The 19,546-nt window shown below is 39.0% G+C and overlaps 2 protein-coding genes across 2 annotated transcripts in view; one reads left to right on the top strand and one right to left on the bottom strand.

The window, feature by feature from the left end:
* The window catches only part of UBAC2 (UBA domain containing 2), a 180,489-nt gene that overhangs the window by 105,323 nt on the left and 55,620 nt on the right, over positions 1 to 19,546 (bottom strand). The window lies entirely within an intron of this gene.
* Positions 887 to 2,312, top strand: LOC142010922 (G-protein coupled receptor 183-like). The gene has a single exon (XM_074989561.1). It carries the CDS (start codon positions 887 to 889, stop codon positions 1,991 to 1,993), a length of 1,107 nt encoding a protein of 368 aa, XP_074845662.1. The 3' UTR covers positions 1,994 to 2,312.

Below are 19,546 nucleotides of genomic sequence, written 5' to 3'. Positions count from 1 at the left end.
TGAACTGAATGATGTTATAGTTTTTTTTTTCCATTTCTAATTTCTATGACTGTACTAGATTAGCTTTTATATTTATAGCCCCCAGAAATTAAGAGTCGCAGACTTTCATTCCCAGATGCCGCTCCTATTTAAAACCATTCTGAATTTGCTGTATTGCCATTTAGATAACATATATGACATACGATACCTAGATTACAAGTCTTTTCCAAGAATCATTAAGGAGAGGCTTCTTTCACAGTATAACCACTTGAAATCAATTATACTTGTGGTGTGATGCAGAAAACACACAGATCCACTTTTTTTTTTTGGGCACTAACGTTAAATGCATTTGGAAGGTTACAGTTCAATTTCTATAGACAACAAAATATTGAAAAGGCCTGGTTTCTATAAAATAAGTTCTAGTTACAGGTTAAATAAGTCATAAATTTCATATCACAATGAGAACCACTTAGCAAACTAAAAAGAAAAAAATGTAAAATCCACAGAAACAACTTTTAAAAGGTTTCTGCAGTAATCTGACCTTTGCTGACTTCACATGACTATGTGTCATATTACTTTTAAATAAAACTGAGGGCTTTCCCCACCCTCTAAGCTTCCGTAAAAGTTCTCTGTCAACCTCAAAGTTTTCTCATTTTCTTCAAATATATATTCTTCTAACAAAGGAATTTCCCAATTCACCCAAGTTTTGCTTTCTGTGGATTTTGTTTTCTTTTAAAGACAACAAGAGAGCTGAACTGTTTCAAACCAACAAACTATTTCATCATTATCAAGTTTCATTTCAGCTTTTACAACAATGGCATGCTGCAAGATCAGTTGGCTGCTGCTAGGGGGAAGAAGTTTGTCTATATTTATTATAACATTTTCTTTTGTTTTGTTTTGTAGAGTTATGGAATTTCCTGTAAACACAACAAGTGTGCAAATGGTCACTATCACCACACTTGTTACAACTCAGCAGACAAACACCTCCACCTGCAATCTCTATGAACATCAAAATGCAGCAAGGATCTTACTGCCTGTGTTCTACAGCTTTATTTTAATTGTTGGTGTGCTTGGAAATGGACTTGCCCTCTTTGTCATTTACAAAAACAGGAAAAAAATCAACTCTACCACCCTGTACTCCACAAATCTTGTCCTTTCAGACATTCTTTTTACTACTGCCTTGCCTACACGAATAATATACTATGCACTAGGATTTCATTGGCCATTTGGAGAAACATTTTGCAGACTAACTGCTCTCATATTTTATATTAATACATATGCAGGTGTAAACTTTATGACTTGCTTGAGTATTGACAGATTTTTTGCTGTAGTCCATCCTTTTCGATACAACAAAATCAGAAGAATTAAACATGCCAAGTATATATGCATATTCGTCTGGTTTCTTGTATTTAGCCAAACATTTCCATTGCTCATGCAGTCCATGTCAAATGAGGAGACAGGAAGGACTACCTGCATGGAATATCCAAACTTCGAGAAAATTGACCATCTACCATGGATACTTCTTGCTGCCTGTTTCATAGGGTACATCATTCCTCTTGGAATTATACTCTTATGCTATTCACAGATTAGTTGCAAACTTTTTCAAACTGCTAAGGAAAACCCATTAAGTGAAAAATCAGGAGTAAACAAAAAGGCCATCAACACAATCATTTTTGTAATTGTTGTATTTGTCATCTGTTTTACTCCTTATCACATTACAATTATCCAACACATGGTCAAAAAGCTTCAGTATAGTCCGTCCTGCAGTGAGCAGCAAACCTTCCAGAAGTCCCTCCATTATACTGTGTTTCTGATGAATTTTAACTGCTGCATGGATCCTTTCATCTATTTCTTTGCATGCAAAGGATACAAGAGGAAGATCATGAAAATACTGAAACGTCAAGTTAGTATATCAGTTTCAAGTGCCGTCAGGTCAGCTCATGACGAAAGCTCACGTGAGATGGGAGATACGCAAATGACTGTACTTTCAAAACCTTCAAATGGAAAATTATAAACTGAAAGTAAACATTCCAATAATGCTAGTTTAAAAATACGGGGCCTACAGTAAACACTGTTTACGTTTCCTGCACAATAAACTAAGTAACATTGTTTCACAGTATCTTAGGAAATCAAAGGTGAGTTGGACTACAAACAAATGGTCGAGTGAAAGCAAGAAAACTCAAAATCATTATTTTCCAAGTTGAATCATTCTGATCTGACTTCAGGAGTTTTCCACCACTGAATATGCCTTGCACCTTTCCATTCCTGGATTTTGGGAAAGCTTGATTCACACTATATGCTAGTTATCTGAAAAAGGAATTAACTAAAAAAAGCTAATAGCTCAAAGTGACTATAAACCAATATGTTTTCAATGGGTAAAAACCTGACTGAGCTCCATTTTAAGCACTCGAGTAATATGGTGTGTTATGTGCCCTGGACTGCCAGAGCAAAGGTGAAGACAGATGAAAAGGAAATAATTTTTGAAGGAAAATAAAGCATGTATTTTTCATGGATATTTACAAATATGTAATTTAGAACTTTCTGGAGGCAGGGCTGGATTACAATATTTAAAATATGAACATTTTATCTAAATTTATCATGGATAATTTTGTGAGAATACAAGTGAAAAAGCATATAAAATTTTGCATCAGTAAATCTAAAGAACAAAAGAGAGTATTATATTCCACAAAGATCCGTCTTCATGATTCCTTCCATGACATATGTTGTAATAACAATAAGATGAAAGATTCTCAAAATAGGAAGACATATTTATAACTAAAATCACCAAAATGTGTTGAATGTGTTAGCTTTAATGGGAGGAGTAACCACCTCTTATTGGACGCTGGTTATATGGAGGGTTACTAAATAGGAACAGCAAAAGAAAGAGCAAGCTTCACCATTGTGGTTGCTGTGCCCATACCATCTCCAGGGACCTACCGTAACGCCATAGAACCTTCACTGTTCTGATCCTGGAACACGCTTTGATAAGACAAAGCCATAGTGAAAATAGATGGCACCAATCCTATACACTCACCTCCACCCCCAACTTCCCCACTTCAGAACTGGCTGATTCACAAACACCACCTAGGATGCCAGTCTTTGGTTTCTGCTATCATACCCTTCCTAATGTGCCATGCTCTTTCCCACCTTATTTTTCCCTTTTTTGCTATTTCTCGTCTTCTGTCCACTTTGACCTGGCTTAGCATGGCAACACAATTTTGCAACATTGCAGTGAGCCTGTGAAAAAGGCAGGCAAGTAAAAAAACAATACCTAAAATAGCACAGGACTGGTAAAAGACTTCCAGATCACAGAGTTTCAATAAGACTCTGTGCTGTGTCTGGTGATTCCACAGCAGTGAGGTTGTAATTGTAAGTCAATACCAGAGAGAGAAGCTACATTTTCTATCTTTGCTATTCTTTATCTTCTCTTTTATGGGAAAACATGGTTGAAGACATGTAAAAGAATCAGCACAGCAGCAGCACAGGAAAAACTAAAGTAACTTTTTGCAAAAAAGTAAAGTTATCATCTTTAATACTATCAAGCAGAGACTTCCAACAGTAAAAGACACTATACAGTTGGTGAAAAATGGAACAAGGAGAACAGTTACAATGAAAGACTTACTTCATTTTTAAGTTGTAAATACTTGCATTGTTTTTTTCTTTTCTTCCTGTCTTTTTATTAAAAAGTTAAAAGATGATTAATGGTAGCTGTTAAAATGGCAGTAAGTCAGCAATAACTTGTCAAAAACACATTTAATTGTTTAATGTTGTAACATTAAACATGATTTTATTAACATCTTATTTCTGTTGAGCCTGAGACACTCACCTACCGCTACAGATTCCACACTTTGATGTCTATCTTTCTACTTAAGAAATACATTTGGTCTAAATTTAGGTTGTAAGACTCTCAGAACAAAACATACATGTATATTTCTCTCTAAAATATAATGATTAAAAACAGTATGTCACCATGTAAGAAATCACTTATGTTTATATCAATTGAAAAAAAATGAAATCAGATCACAAATTAGTATAAAATTCCCTCTTTTCCCTATGTTCTCATTCTGTTATTTTAAAATCTATATATACATATGTGACTTTTTAAAAACTGTTAACTTCATGTCAAAATACAAAGTTTACTTGAGCGATGACTACAGCACTAGTTGAATTACACAATAGATTATTTAACACAAGTCATACATAAATGCCCCATAACTCCCTCTTTCTTTATTTGAATGCATTTTTGCAAATATTTAATGAGACAGCATCTTCCAGAAAATAATAGTATTCTACAGCTGAATTACCTGGTTTATTGAAATACTTACTTTAATCTTAATTTCCTGGTGCCATTTTGCCCTGAGTAACTACTGATTGTTTTAATGATGTATGTCATAGTAATTTGATGCATTATGGGAGGAAGGTTATAATTAGTTTTAATGTAGACTAGATTCAGATGAGAAATAGCATCAATTTGTATACCTTTAAGTTAAACTGCAATATAATGTACTTGGAGAAAAATATTCCAATGTTTCTCTATTTAGGTCCTTCTCTACCACCCCACCCACTGCTGTATTATCTAAATATGCCCCTGAAAAAACTAGAAATAAGGAAGAACTTAAGAGGTTGATGAGAATTCCTCCTCCGCCTACCTAACAGGTTGCTAGAATATGTTTTAATTTAGTGTGTGGCATGCAAGAGCTTCTCCTCTTTCTCTTTTCTTACTTGTTGCAAATGTTGGAGAAAGGAGTGAATTTCCTAGTCGTTATGAAGGTGGTAAATCCTTACCTCCTCCGCAATCTTGGGCCAGATCCCAAGAAAGCTCTACTTGCCCACTCTCATAAGAACAATTTATTGGTAGTTTCTTCTTTCCTATAGGGCATAACACTGGAAGGAAGTTGTGATTCCTTAGCAAGTGCCACCACTCCTCTTAGTTAAAACGTCTGGAGGTCTGTTAGAATTTATATTTGTCATTTTTAAGGTTTCCTAATGGCCTGTGGGGAATCAATGTAGCAGGCAGAGCACAAATGTGCTATACTCTTAGCAGCCATTGCTGCTGACATGGGCTGCTATGTTTTGAACTACAGTAGATCTTTAACAAAATGACCTGTTGTAATCCAGTCCGGAAGCTGCGAAGGCATGGATCATTTGCTATGTCAGCAAGTGACAGAAAGGGGTGTTAGCCTTATTAGCAGATCAGATAGCAAAACTTAATCCTGCCTTTGTCCAGAAGGAATGAAGAACCCCAAAAAATTCCTAGACTACAAAGCTATTTGGCAGTCTCAGCCAGACTCCTTCAAAAATACAAGATGCTGCCCTGTTTTCCGGCTCTTCGAAAGGCTTCCCTCACTCCATCAAATCATCTCTGTCTTGACTTAGTTTAACTTCAGCCAGATGCCTTTCACTTACTTGCTAATCTTGGAAGACGCTAGAATAGTTATGTAACACTGCTATCAGCATTGCAAGTGATATATGCAACCTGGTGTCACACACATATTGCTAGGATTACCATATTTGACCTTTCAAAAAAGAGGACACCATAAGAGGAAGTGCATCTGTATCTACCAACTCACATGGTATTAATATAATATATATACACAATAACACATTAATACGTGAGTTGGTAAATACTGATACAGATACACTCCCTCTCAGGGTTGTCGTCTTTTTTATATGGTAAACCTAATATTGTTGACAGCTAAAACAATGTCTCAGGATCTCCTCTAACAGCTTCACTTTAGACCAGGCGTGTCCAACCCACAGCCTGCGGGCCACATGCGGCCCTGGACAGCTAGTAATGCGGCCCCACAAGATCGAAAACTTTTAACATTATTATGTGATTTATATACATTAACTATATTATATATTTTATATGCGGCCCAAGACAATTCCTCTTCACTCAATGCGGCCCAGGCAATCCAAAAGGTTGGACACCCATGCTTTAGACAAAGAACAAGAAAAGCGATCAGACAGAATCTGGCCAATGTTGGAGACAAGCTGTTGCCCACCACTGTTCATAACATGGCCTGACAAAAAGATCTTCCCCAGTGAAACAGTAATCATATTAATCCCTGCTATGTCTCCAAAGCAGAACAATATGCTATACACAACATCAAATGCCACGGAAGTAATACTATCAGAAGTAAACATCCTCCACTGTAATTTAAACTTGACAATGCTAATAAACTCAAATCTTGATATTCTTCTAATACTGGCGAACATCATGTATAATTCTAGGTTTATAACAGTATGGATGAAAAAAGACTGAAGTCACATGAATATACTGGCATAATAGATATTTTAGCAGATTCAATGTATTAATGTATGAAATGTCATCTTTAATTTCTCTTAATGATTTAGTATATAATCAAGGAACTAACAGCCAGAATTAAAATTCTACAAATGTCTGACATTTTTGTTATGGGTAAAAACATATTGCAATTCTTTTAAACTAGAGTTGACTGAGTTCTAAATTCATTTGGAGTTTAAGGTCTTTTTGAAAAGAAGATATTAATCAATGTTCAGTGTTAAATTTCTCATCTGGGGTCAGAGGAGTCTTTATTGGATAACTTATGTGCTTTGTCACAGATGCAAAAATTGCAATAAAGAGGTGTGGTCTGCATCTTGAAACAGTTTCTCAGAACAACACAAAGATGAGGGTTTAAAAATCTTTCACAAGATGTCACTTCCCAACAGCAGACAAGAACGGGAAGCAAATGCACCTCCTCTGATGTAAACATACTTCCTTGAAAAACAGTCGATTGTTTATTTTCACAGCATCACCCCTACAAGCTCTTCCCCTGGATGTGTTGGGTATGAGTTACTATTTGTTTTTGCATATACAGATCCATTGTGGGTGGCTGAATCATCACTCACTTTGCAGGGACGGGGGCCAGGCAGAGGACATTCTGTAGGGGAATAGTACTGGGGAGTAGCAGAAAGCCATAATACAAACTGAGAGTGAGAGCTATAAAATGTTGCTGCTCAGGAGGAACAGAGAGATCTCTTAACATTTGTTTGTTTAGAACCCAACCACTGAGAAATATGGGGAAGGAGCATTTTGCTTCTGCTATAAACCTCTCTGCTTATCCACTATGATAATGCAGTGGTTCAAATTTTAGTAGCAACATGTCACATTCCCCATGTCTGCATCTACTCCACCGCCTCCAAAAATCAGCATGAGAAGAGAGAACAAATTTGACCAATTAAAGCATTTTAAGATGTCTGTGTTTACCTGGAGTAATACAACAATTTACAATATTTTGTGTTCAGCTGAGGAACTTGTACTCCTAATTTTGCAGAAAAAATTGTGGGGTCATTTTTGCAAGCACGTACTGCCACCCCCACTTCTCCTTGACCAGGCCATCTCATCTTCACTTCAGCTGCGTGGCTCCCCCCAGCCCTGCTACTCTCCCCACGAACATCACAGTAGGGGCAGCTCCCAGTGCTCAGCCACGCTGAAAGAACAGGACTAAATTTAATTGGTTTAAAGGCCAGATCCCTCCTGCCGGCTGTCAAATCAATTAAAATGAGTTCTACTCCAGTGTTTCTCAACTTTTTTATAAAGTACCCCTTTTTCAGAAAATAAAATTGTAAGTAGCCCCAAAACCCAAAATTTTCAGACACACGAAATCCTCTATCACATCTTCCCTCCCCCAGAGCCAGGCACCCTCAAGTCCCCACTTTAACCCAATCCCCCTCCTCTCTTCCAGAGACAGGCACCCCCCCAGCTCTCAATTTAACCCAATCCTCCCTCCCCCAGAGCCAGCCACCTGCCCCCCCTCGATAATCCAATGCCGGTGACTCACCAGAGCCATTGCTGCTGCCACTGCCACCACTGCCCCTGCCACACGCTTCTCCCTCCAAGAGCTGAGGAGGGATACATGCACAGAGCAATGCACAGCACTCCCCCAGCTCTCAGCATTATATTTCTCAAAAGCTGTGTCTACACGTGCACGCTACTTCGAAGTAGCGGCACTAACTTCGAAATAGCGCCCGTCGCGGCTACACGCGTCGGGCGCTATTTCGAAGTTAACTTCGACGTTAGGCAGCGAGACGTCGAAGTCGCTAACCTCATGAGGGGATCGGAATAGCGCCCTACTTCGACATTCAACGTCGAAGTAGGGACCGTGTAGACGATCTGCGTCCCGCAACATCGAAATTGCTGGGTCCTCCATGGCGGCCATCAGCTGGGGGGTTGAGAGATGCTCTCTCTCCAGCCCCTGCGGGGCTCTATGGTCACCGTGGGCAGCAGCCCTTAGCCCAGGGCTTCTGGCTGCTGCTGCGGCAGCTGGGGATCCATGCTGCAGGCACAGGGTCTGCAACCAGTTGTCGGCTCTGTGTATCTTGTGTTGTTTAGTGCAACTGTGTCTGGGAGGGGCCCTTTAAGGGAGCGGCTTGCCGTTGAGTCCGCCCTGTGACCCTGTCTGCAGCTGTTCCTGGCATCCTTATTTCGATGTGTGCTACTTTGGCGTGTAGACATACCCTCGCAGCGCCTATTTCGATGTGGTGCCGCGCAACGTCGAAGTTGAACGTCGACGTTGCCAGCCCTGGAGGACGTGTAGACGTTATTCATCGAAATAGCCTATTTCGATGTTGCTACATCGAAATAAGCTATTTCGATGTTGGCTTCACGTGTAGACGTAGCCAAAGAGCCACATGCTGCAATGTACAGGAGCCAGAGGAGGAGTTAGGCAACAGAGGCAGGAGCCACAAATGGCTCCTTAAAGAGCCACATGCAGTTTGGAGCTGCCCAGCTGCCTTTTAAAAATGGTGGAGCTGGATAAAAAGGCTCAGTTGGTCAGATTTTGGCCTGCGGGCCACAGGTTGGACACTCTGGTCTAAAGCTTGACAGCTTAGTAAGCCCCTTCTAATTAGAGTTGGGTAAAAATTTTCAGACATTTGTCAAAAAAAATTCAGATTCGTGTTGACTTCACGAAAATGTTTCAGATTAAGAAAATCCACAAACATTGGAACTTTTTCATTTTGACACTTTCAAAATTAAATGCATCCATTTTTCAATTAATAGTTCTCACAGATCTGCTTTTGATGTTCATGTGTTCTTGTTTTTCCCTGTTTCATTAAATTCTTATTTCTATAAGAAGTGCTCCACCACTCCTTCCTTCCACAGTCACTCTGTCCCACACCTGCAACTACACAGCATGTGCTTAACAACCCCACCACAGTACAATGGCTATGCTTCTGCTTATTGTAAAAATGGGTTATATCCCATTTTAAAAATGGGAATTTAAACTTCATAATCACCATTCAAAGACCTAAATGAACCACCTGGGGACCCAACACATAAAAAAGAAAAATACTTGTCTATCCTTTTGTTAATGCAGCCTAACATCTTGTGTGGTTGCTTGAGGCTGCTTTTTACATAGCAACAAGAAGTCCTGTGGCAACTTATAGACTAACAGATATTTTGGAGCATAAGCTTTCACGGGCAAAGACCCGCTTCATCAGAGCAGGTCTTTGCCTACGAAAACTTATGCTCCAAAATATCTGTTAGTCTATAAGTTGCCTCAGGACTTCTTGTTGTTCTCAAAGATACAGATTAACACGGCTACCTCTCTGATACTTCTCTGCAAAGCAGACACTTTGGTTGACAATTATTCTGAGGTCTTCTTCCAGAGGGGATAAAGTCATATTATGAGTCTGACCAGTTCAAATAACTTCTTCTGTTATATACCATTTTGCTTTCGTGAACAAATTCAATCCATTGTTCACTTAACACTCTTAAATTCCTCAGAATCTTCTCGTCTTTTAACAATTTAATAATTTTGTCAACTTGAAATTCTAACACCTTACTGTTCACCACTTTTCTAAATCACTAGTAAATATACTTTATACTAAAATTTCCTACTACAGTTCATTGATGCAATTCCCCAATTAATCTTTTGCCAGGCTGAAAAATCATCTATTTATTCCTACTTTACATTAAATGAGACATCAACACAAAGTGAAGCAACAGACAAGCAAAATACTCTGTTGTATTTTGGGTAATCCGGCACTTTAACATGATGTATATACTTATCCTACATACAAGTTGGTACTTATTACCCATGATCTTCAGTTCACAGATCATCATAGACTATTTTGTCTATCTTCAGTCCCTCCAATACAAGAAGCGATATTTTTATGCATTATTTTTGGTAGCTCAGTCACTATATTCTTAAAATACATTCATAACTCTTGGATGAATACAATCCAGTCCTCATTACTTTCTATATTACAACCAATTTCATTGTAGGGTAATTGGGAGTATCTCCTTGAAAACTCTCAATACTGTGCATAAAGATAATTCACATTTTGAAACTACAAAGTCTTATTAATCATAAAGTTGATTTTCTACAGTGTGGGTTTCGTTTTACACTTACTGTTATATTTGCAATGGAAAATTAACAGCTTTTTTGCAGAGCCACTGTTTTTCTCAATTCAAACATCTTCTCTTTTTAAATCTGTAACAGTAATTTTTTTAAGCCGGCAACCAACAGCTGTGGTCCCCACAACTGTTGCAATGAAATCACTCGGCTCCTCTTCAAAATAAAAGAGGAAAGATAAAGATGCTGCAAAAAGAGCTCAGCGATTTCTTTGCAACTATCTTTATCATAAAAGCTCACCCCCGAGCAAAGCTATGCCATCTCAAAAAGTATTTGTTTTTATTCCTAATATGTGAGAGCATTAAAAAAAGAAATCAAGCAAAAATTAACAAAATGAACACTAAAAAGACTTGTTACTTAAACATACACTGTACCTGAAACTTCCCTTCCTAATTAGTAGGAAGGACAGGTTTCAAATACCCTAGTAGTCTACTGGAGCCATTATCTTGCCTCTTCTATACTTAACCTTTTCCTTTGTCACATCTCTTTAGCTATTTCCTCATTAAAGCCCCAATCATACAACTGCTCCTGCTTGGTACTCCACTGAACTCACTATTATTAAGCAGTTAAAAGTTATTCTTGAACCTACTTTTACCTATTACCTAGGTAAGTCAAAACCAGTCTCTCTCTTGTGTGGTCCAAAGTTAGCTGTTCCAATAACTTACTTATGATGACATCCAATCCCCAACTTTGCATTTGTTTCAACAGACTTTCAGTCAAACAAAGACCAGACATTTGGTAAAACTGTCACATTTGTTTTGCAAGTATATGTTAACACAGAAGCTGAATAGGAAGCTACCATTATTCCTGCTCTGAGGAGTTCTCCACCAAGAACAGGTAGCTAGCAAGCAGTACTATTTAATTTGTAAAAGGAAAGGTGGAGTGGCAAGGAATTCAGTCATGAGATATTTAGAAAGCTGAGCCTGTGAGGACCATGAGATGAGAGAAATGATTTACCTGCTTCATACAAAAATAACAGATTCTAAACAAAGAGGGTAGACAAATCAGTGATCACCAAAGAGATGCAATTATTGACTTCAGCATGGTGCACTTATGTTTGAAGAAAACAGCATGATTAAAATAAGCTGATGGAGAGCAACATCAACATTAATTCAAGTTTTAAAAAAAAGTTAAAGCTATCATCTTTCCAGAAAAGTTTATCCCAGCCTTTTAAATTGAACTACAGGATTTCCTTCTGCACTCAAAAGGGATTTCCACCTCCTCCTTTTTCCTCTGCTCTTGCTTTGCATGAGTAACAAACAAGGTTGCTACTTCCCAACAGAGGAAGGGAAGGAAATATCCTTGATAGCAGCAAGAAAAGCTAGTCTCCTTATAACTAAACCCTAGTTGGAATGAAAATATGGCCTTCTAGAAATCCACTATAATGGCAAGAGAAAGAGAGAAGCCATCCTTACCATTCTCCAAAGTAAAAAGACACTGTTGCTGGATGTGTTTTCTCCTCTTTCAGTGAGGAAATTTGTTACAAAGCTTTGGGCAAAAGAAAAAAGTCTCAGTAAAATTTATTACTGTACTATGTACAAGATTTGTTTGCATCACCTTGAAAGAGCTACAGTGGAGACTGGATAATTAGTTACAAGTAAAGTGGAGCCTCCATGTGATGAGTGTGCAAAAATAGAATTTTTTAGCTTGAAAAAAAAAATAATTAGAAGACACTTGACTGAGATAGAGTGAAAAAGTGACTGAGAATGTATCTGCGTTCACACTTTACAGCCTAATGTAATAATGTTTGTACAAGGTCTGATTTGTGAAATATTTAAAAATTCATAATTCACTGAAAAATAGTAGTAAAATGTACGTAGCACAGTCAATAAGAGCAACACCCATTTTTGGCAACAAAAAATTTTCACCCTTACAAGAGACATTTTTTTCCCCTCCCTTTATTGTCGACAAAGAGCTAGTGTAAACCCTGCTCTTTGTTTTGTCCACAGAACTGGCCTCCATCAGTTACCCACAAGGCCTGTCCTGATGGGTCTGATCCTTTTAATTTCTGATGCTTTGCAGGCATGCGCCCTTACCCTTTCACAGCTCTGGGAAGTATGTGACAGCTGAGTGAACTGTTCAATTGGGGAACAAATAAAGAGCAAATAATTAGAATGCTCCCCAGCCCAAGCAATCTGCTGCTGCAGACGAGGGGGACAAGACTGAAAGAAGGGACAGATACCCCAGGACATTCCCCCCTCTCTCTCCCAGTCCACTGCAGTCTCTGAACCTGAAAAAGACAAAGGAGGCGGTTGTTGGACTCTGGAAAAGGGGTCTTGAAATAAAGAGCTTAAGTCAGTAAGACTGCTATTCACATGTAGTGAAAGTTGCATTTTATCTGTATTTTTCTTGTAACCATTCCTGATTTAACAAGCACTTAAAGTCTGTCTCTCTTTTGTAGATAATAAACTTGTTTTATTATTTTATCTAATCCATTGTGTTTAAATTAAAGTATATGGATATCTATTTAAGCTAATAGGCTGGCATATTACCCCCTTAAGAGAATAATTAATTTAATGTATTTGTAATGTCCAGGAGAGGGATGGGTGAAGAGTTGCGACTGGGAGTATGTTGAAGGCCGCTTTAACTTAATAAAGGCCAGTAAGAGCACAAGTGTGGCTGTCTGGAAGCAGCACATTCCTTGGAAATAATTTATATCCTGGAGGCAATTTGTCCAGGTTAGAGAATACAGCAGCAAGACATTGAAAAGGGCAGAAGTGACACGGTTATCACATTTGTTTGTACTGTGTCCCAATTTGTCACATGTAGCACTCTTCCAGATTTATCACATAATATAAGAACAAAGAACATGAAATTAAAGATTAAAAATTAAATGTATATAACTACACAAGCGTGCCAGACAAATAATCTGGATAATAAAGAGTTCAGTACTCACACTGGGTAGGAGTGCAGAGGAGCCTGCCATCTGCACTCACATGCAGCACAGAGGGATGCAGGGCAGCGCTGAGTGAGATGTCCTCCTCCGAGGGACAGAGCTGTACACAAACTACAGCTCTGGCTCCCTGTACTTTGCTTTCTGGCTCTGTGCTCTGTTGTAGGACAGCCATGGGCCTGGGAAGGAGGAGGCAGGTTTGCAGCTGCCATCTCCCAACCCAGGGCTCTGCAAATCCCCCCAGGGTGGAGCCCCACAGCAGGGGGGAAAAGACTCTAGGGAAAAGAGGGAAAAGGCATGGCACCACCGGGGGGGGGGGAGCCGCAGCTGGCTACTGAGCTTCTTTAGGGAACAGGATGCCAAGACGTGAGGTCTGTCAGTTACCATCTAAATGTCCCTCTAAGAGAGCCGCTTGGAACTAAACCAATGAGATTTTATTGCTGCCAGCTCATTACAATGTATCTTGTAGCCAACAGGGAGAGAGAGACCACAGGAGTAATGCCAGTTATTTCAGTGCTGGTTACTCAAATATGGGTTAAACAAGAGTTTACTGTACATACTATATAGACAATGTGAGGTTTTGTTCCAAAGGAAGAAAAAAGACAGTGTGGCTAGATTTCAATTTGAAATAAATGATCTTAGAACCTTTAACAATATTTGTAATTCTGTAATATTGGTAATCAACCCTCGCACTTTATGACATAGCCTAATTCCTTCAGACAGACTGAAATTCTCTTTGCAACGTGCAGCACTGAATAACTGTTTAAACTAGTTAGGTGCCTAATGGGGATAGTGGGCCTTTAAAGAGTTTGGAAGCGCCTGCATCTTGCTCTGGCAAGTTGAACAGACTTCTACCCCACTGAACAAAAAGCAGTCGGTAGCACTTTAAATTGTGGATCTGAATTCTGAACATCAGGGTGTTCTTTTCCAAGTATGTGGCTAGCCCTGTAGCAAATAAGAACCCTTCCCTATTGGGTATTCAGGGTAGGGTTACATCTAATCTTTCCTAATAGTCAATAAAGGCCTAAAATTCTTCACCTACAAGTTGAGAATCTACAGAGAGGCCAAATACCCAATAATCTGTAGTAACATATAGCATCAAATGATCTTCCACGCTGCAATCCCAGTTTGAAAAAGTCCTGACTGGGATGATTTAGTGGACTGGACTGGGTGACCTCCCGAGGTCCCTTCCAGCCCTAGGATTCTATGATTCTATGACTAACAAAATGATTTATTAGGTGATGAGCTTCTGTGGTAAAAATGCAGTTCTTCAGGGTGTTACACTGGAGAGTTGACAGTAGATGGCAGCATTATGTAATTCTTACTCTAGGCCAGCGTTTCCCAAACTAATTTGGCCATGGAACACTTTTGGACTTGGAATATGTTGACAGAACACATAAATGCTGGCCAGGTGTGGTGGTGGGGGGGGCAGTGGACTTTCATACTGAAAAATTAATACACATAATGCTCAAAACTCATTTGGTTATCTAAAAGAACTGGGATTTTTAGATGTCTTATCTTCAAAAGAATAAAACATAACAGGAGAAAATTATTTGAATGAACAACTAATGTCATTCTGATAAGAGAGTGGTTGGCAACCCTATAATTAAGTATAAAAATTAAATACAACCCCAAAAGAAAACATCAACATAACAGCCAAAAGAAGGATTGTTAGTCTCATTCTTTTATACAGAAGTAGGAAGGACAATATTGTTTAAAAAGGACTGTCCTTCCTTAAAGCTTAAAAAACATTTTTAAGAAAAAAAAATGCAAAACAAATTAGGTATGGAAACATATTTTTACATTTTCTGGTTTCATACATTTGTTATTTTACAGACAACGCCTGTAAAATTAAAATACGTAACATTTAATTTTTTTTTTAAGAGGAAGAGTGTTTTTGCATTTTTTATCACAAATCCTCGTAATATTAAGAACGATGCTAGAAAGTGGATCGTCCTATCAAGTGCATCATCACATGATTTCTCCGAACATGACTTGTGCTGAAACAATCCAAATCAACTCAGATTGTTTTGGCACAAGTCAAATAGCACTATGCTACTATGAATGCATTATAAATATTAATATACCTTCAATCTAAATACTATTCAAAAACCTTAGTGTTTTTGATAAACACATAATTTCACATTTACTATTTTAGAAGGGAAAAATGTCGGTAGCATAAAAAATTTTCACAGAACACCTATTCACGTTGTGCACAACACGAGTGTTCCACATAACACAGTTTGTAAAACACTGCTCCAGGGTTTCACTGCAAGGGACAAGTTTTCACTAACCTGAATGAAATATATTTCAATATGTGCTGCTTTCCCTAAGTATACTTTGTGTCACTACATTGAGAGTGCATGTATTAGCTGCAAATCATTAATAAAGTCAATTAACTTCCTCTCACCAGTGTAACAAATAATCCAGTTTTTTTGTTTTTTTATTTTAAAATGTGGGCTTAGTTTGCTGAACCATGAATTTACTGCCCCAAAATGTTAAGACTGACGGTTCATATCTTGGACGCTTGTAGCATTTGTAATGCACCATTTTTAAACCTCTGAAAACTAGGAAATATAAATTTAAGGTAATGTTTCCCACAAACCACATTTCCACATACTCTTACTTCTTGCCTCATGAAAGTTAGCAACTGTCAGAGGGAGTAACACAACCCTGACATCTCTCTAAAATAATCTGCCAACTTCTACACCACACTCAACAAAATGCTTTACCTTTATTCATCATCATACAATTCTGCTGAATCTACTGACCCTCACTGTGTTAAATGTACATGTTAATCCAGAGATTAGTTGCAGCAAGGTACCAGAGCTCAGCGCACAGTACCATCAGAGAAAAGGTGCAATTTAGAAGGATCAGGAGATCTTCTGGGGGGTTTTGTTTTGTTGTTTTTCTGTGCTATGTTTGAGGCTTACCTAAGTAAACACAATGGCTTCTCTTGGCTCTAGGCTACCTGAGCTTGCCTAAATACAGCCAGCTAGAGAGGGTAACAACAGCAGTGAAGACATGGCATGCAGGCCTCAGTGCAGGTAGAACCAGCCCAGCACAGACCTTGTGCATGTATTCAGCTGCCCAGTGTTCAGCTATTAACAGAGAAAGCATGAACTTTAAAAAAAAATCTTCAGAGTTGTTGAAGTGCTAATATGGCTGTCACAGTGACCTTCCTATGCTCACGCCTCTAGATGTGACTGGAATTAAATGGAATATAAGTATCAGAGAAGTAGCCGAGTTAGTCTGTATCTTCAAAAACAGCAAGAAGTCCTGTGGCATGTTATAGACTAACAGATATTTTGAATTATAAACTTTCACAGGTCTTTGCCCACGACAATTTATGCTCCAAAATATGTTAGTCTATAAGGTACCACAGGACTTCTTGTTGTTATGGAATATAAGGGCATGTCTACACTACCCACCAGAAGAACAAGCAGTAACTGCCAAGGGACAGCTCTGTTATGTCCCTCTGGCTAGATGAAATGTGAGAGATATAATCCCATTTGTTGATAAAGAAGTAAGGGGTATAATACACTGACTGAATTCAGGAATACCAGTTAAGATCTGATTTTTTTTTAAATGAAAGACTTTCTATTCATCTAGAGATAAAGGCTAAGCAACAGTGGTTTTCAACATATTTACCGTTGTGGGTCAGATATGCAGTCCACAATGCAGCCTGCAGATTGAGAACCACTGCTCCAGACACACTCAGGCCTGTCCAGCCCTGAGCTGCCAGCCTGCCCCTTCTTCTCAGGCGCAGACCCACAACACTCCACACAGACCCCCTGCCCAGTGCACCACAAACTATCTATATCCAATGCTCCCATGCCCAGAGACTTGTCCTCCCAAAACCATTCTGTCAATCATTATCATCACCATCATCAATAACCGTGGGCTCAGCGCCCATTGGTGTCTGATGCCTCTCTCACTATTTCCTTCCATCTTTCCCTGTCCAGTGCAGAGTGGCTTAGTTTCTGCAGACTAGCTCCGCACCAATCTACTATATCATCTATCCATTCGCTGTGGGGTCTGCCTCTCCGACTCGAGGCATCTATTATGCCGAATAGCAGGGTCTTGATTTTTCGTTCGTCATTCATTCTGCAAATATGCCCAAATAGTTGTAGCTTCTGTTTTATAACCTTCTCCAGCAGGTTCTCTTTCAGCTGTATCTTTCTATATAATTCCTCATTGGTGACCTTCTGCATCCATCCTATTCTCAGAATCTTTCTATAACAACTCCTTTTGAATGCCAATATTCTTCTTTTTGAATCTTTTATTCTCACTCACATCTCATATCCATACAACATGTCGCTGGATACAGATGTTTTCAAGATGCTCAGCTTCATTCTTAAGCTAATTGTTTGCTTTTCCAGATCTTATCCATTGCTTTCAAACTTACTTTCGCTATTCTAGCCATTATTTCCTTCTTACAGTCTAGATCATACGTTATGTTGCTCCCCAGATATGTGAACTTCTCTACATTTTCTAGTTCAATACCATTGCTGCTGATCTTCCCTCCTATCTCCTTACCTCCAAATACCACTTTTTGTTTTAACGATGTTCATAATCAGACTGTACTGCTTCCCCTCGTTTAACACCTGCACCATTTTCGCTAGCTTCTCCTCATCTTCCTCAATGATAACTATATCATCCGCAAACCTCAAGATGTTAATTCTCTTCCCGTGCACAGATATCCCTTCTACTTCTTTCTTGATCTTGTCCATCGCTCTCTCCAGATGTGCGATGAAGATATTTGGCAATATTGGATCTCCTTGTCTCATACCAATACTTGTTTTAAACCAGCTTCCCAACTCCCCGCATGTTCTCACCACTGCCTCCGCATTGCCACTGATATCCTTCAACATCCGTATCAGTCTGCTATCCACTCCATATGACTCCAACACCACCCAAGTCACTGTCTGATCTATACTGTCAAAAATGCCTTTTGAAAATCGACGGAGCAAGCGTATACGTTCTTGTTCTTTCGTGGAGCTTTCTCCGCTATCAGTCTTAGTGCCAAGATCTGCTGTATGGTACTTCCATCTTTTCTGAACCCTGCTTGCTCATCTGCTATATGTTCTTCTATCTATGATCTTAATTTCTCAGTCAGTATTATCAGCACCTAACCTCGATGACTCGTTAGGGCAATCGTTCTGTAGTTCTTGCACTCCAACGTACTTCCTTTCTTGGGTATTGTCAGTAGCACAGATCTTGTCCATTCCTTAGGCGCCTTCCCCTCTTTCTATGCTATATTACATAGTCGGTGTATTTCCTGAATAATGCTTTCTCTGCCGTATTTGATAATCTCTCCTGTGATCTTATCATTTCCAGGGCTCATGTTGTTCTTTAGTCGTTTCACGACTTTTTCTACTTCCCCCTTTGAAATATCAGTCTCACTCTCAATGCTCAGTGGAGATATCTCTTTCAGTTCTTCAATCAGTCTCTTCGAGACACTCGGATCCCACAGTGCTTTGTATAGATCGGTGCAATATCTCATCCAATCTTCTCCCTGTTCATGAGCACTTCTTCATTCTCATCTTTGATCGCCATCTGCTTCGGCTGACATTTCCTATTAATGTTCCTAATTGTCTTATAAACCTCCCTGGACTTACATTCGTCATAATACCTCTCTATATCTTCACATCGCTCCTCTAACCATTTCTCCTTATCCTTTCTGGCTGCTTTCCTTACCTCATTGCATTTTACCCTATATTGCTGTTCTGCCATCTTGGAGACATCTCTTCTGATCTTCAACACTCTCTTCTCTTGAACCAACTTCAGTGTCTCCTGGGTAATCCACTTCTTATTGATCTTTTCTTCTTCTGGAAGAGTCTGCTCAATTGCCTCTTCTATAGCGGTTGATATCCCTATGTCTGTTATCTACGTCTTCCTCTGTGGTGATATTCTTAATCTTCTCTTCGAGCGCTGCTCTGCATGCATTCCTTGTTTCTTCCTCTCATAGCCTCACCATATCTCTTCTTTTCTTAATGTATCTTACATTTTGTTTTGAGTTTTATCTTGGTATTTGCAGTCACTTGACTGGTGGTCTGAGTCTATATCTGCTCCTTGGAAAGTTCAGCACTGCTGTACTGATGATATCCATCTTCTTATCAAAATCATATCTATCATGTTTTTGGACTTCCCATCATTTGATTGCCACGTCCACTTCCTACAGTCCTTTTGCTGGAATCTCGTGTTGCAGGTCACCATCTCATGCTCTGCAGCAAACTCTAGCAGTTTCTCACCTCGTTCATTTCTTTCTCCACATCCAAACCTTCCCATC

Source organism: Carettochelys insculpta, chromosome 1 (assembly GCF_033958435.1).
Source record: "Carettochelys insculpta isolate YL-2023 chromosome 1, ASM3395843v1, whole genome shotgun sequence".
Classification (NCBI taxonomy): Eukaryota; Metazoa; Chordata; order Testudines; family Carettochelyidae; genus Carettochelys; species Carettochelys insculpta.
This window is presented reverse-complemented; position numbering and strand designations above follow the sequence as displayed.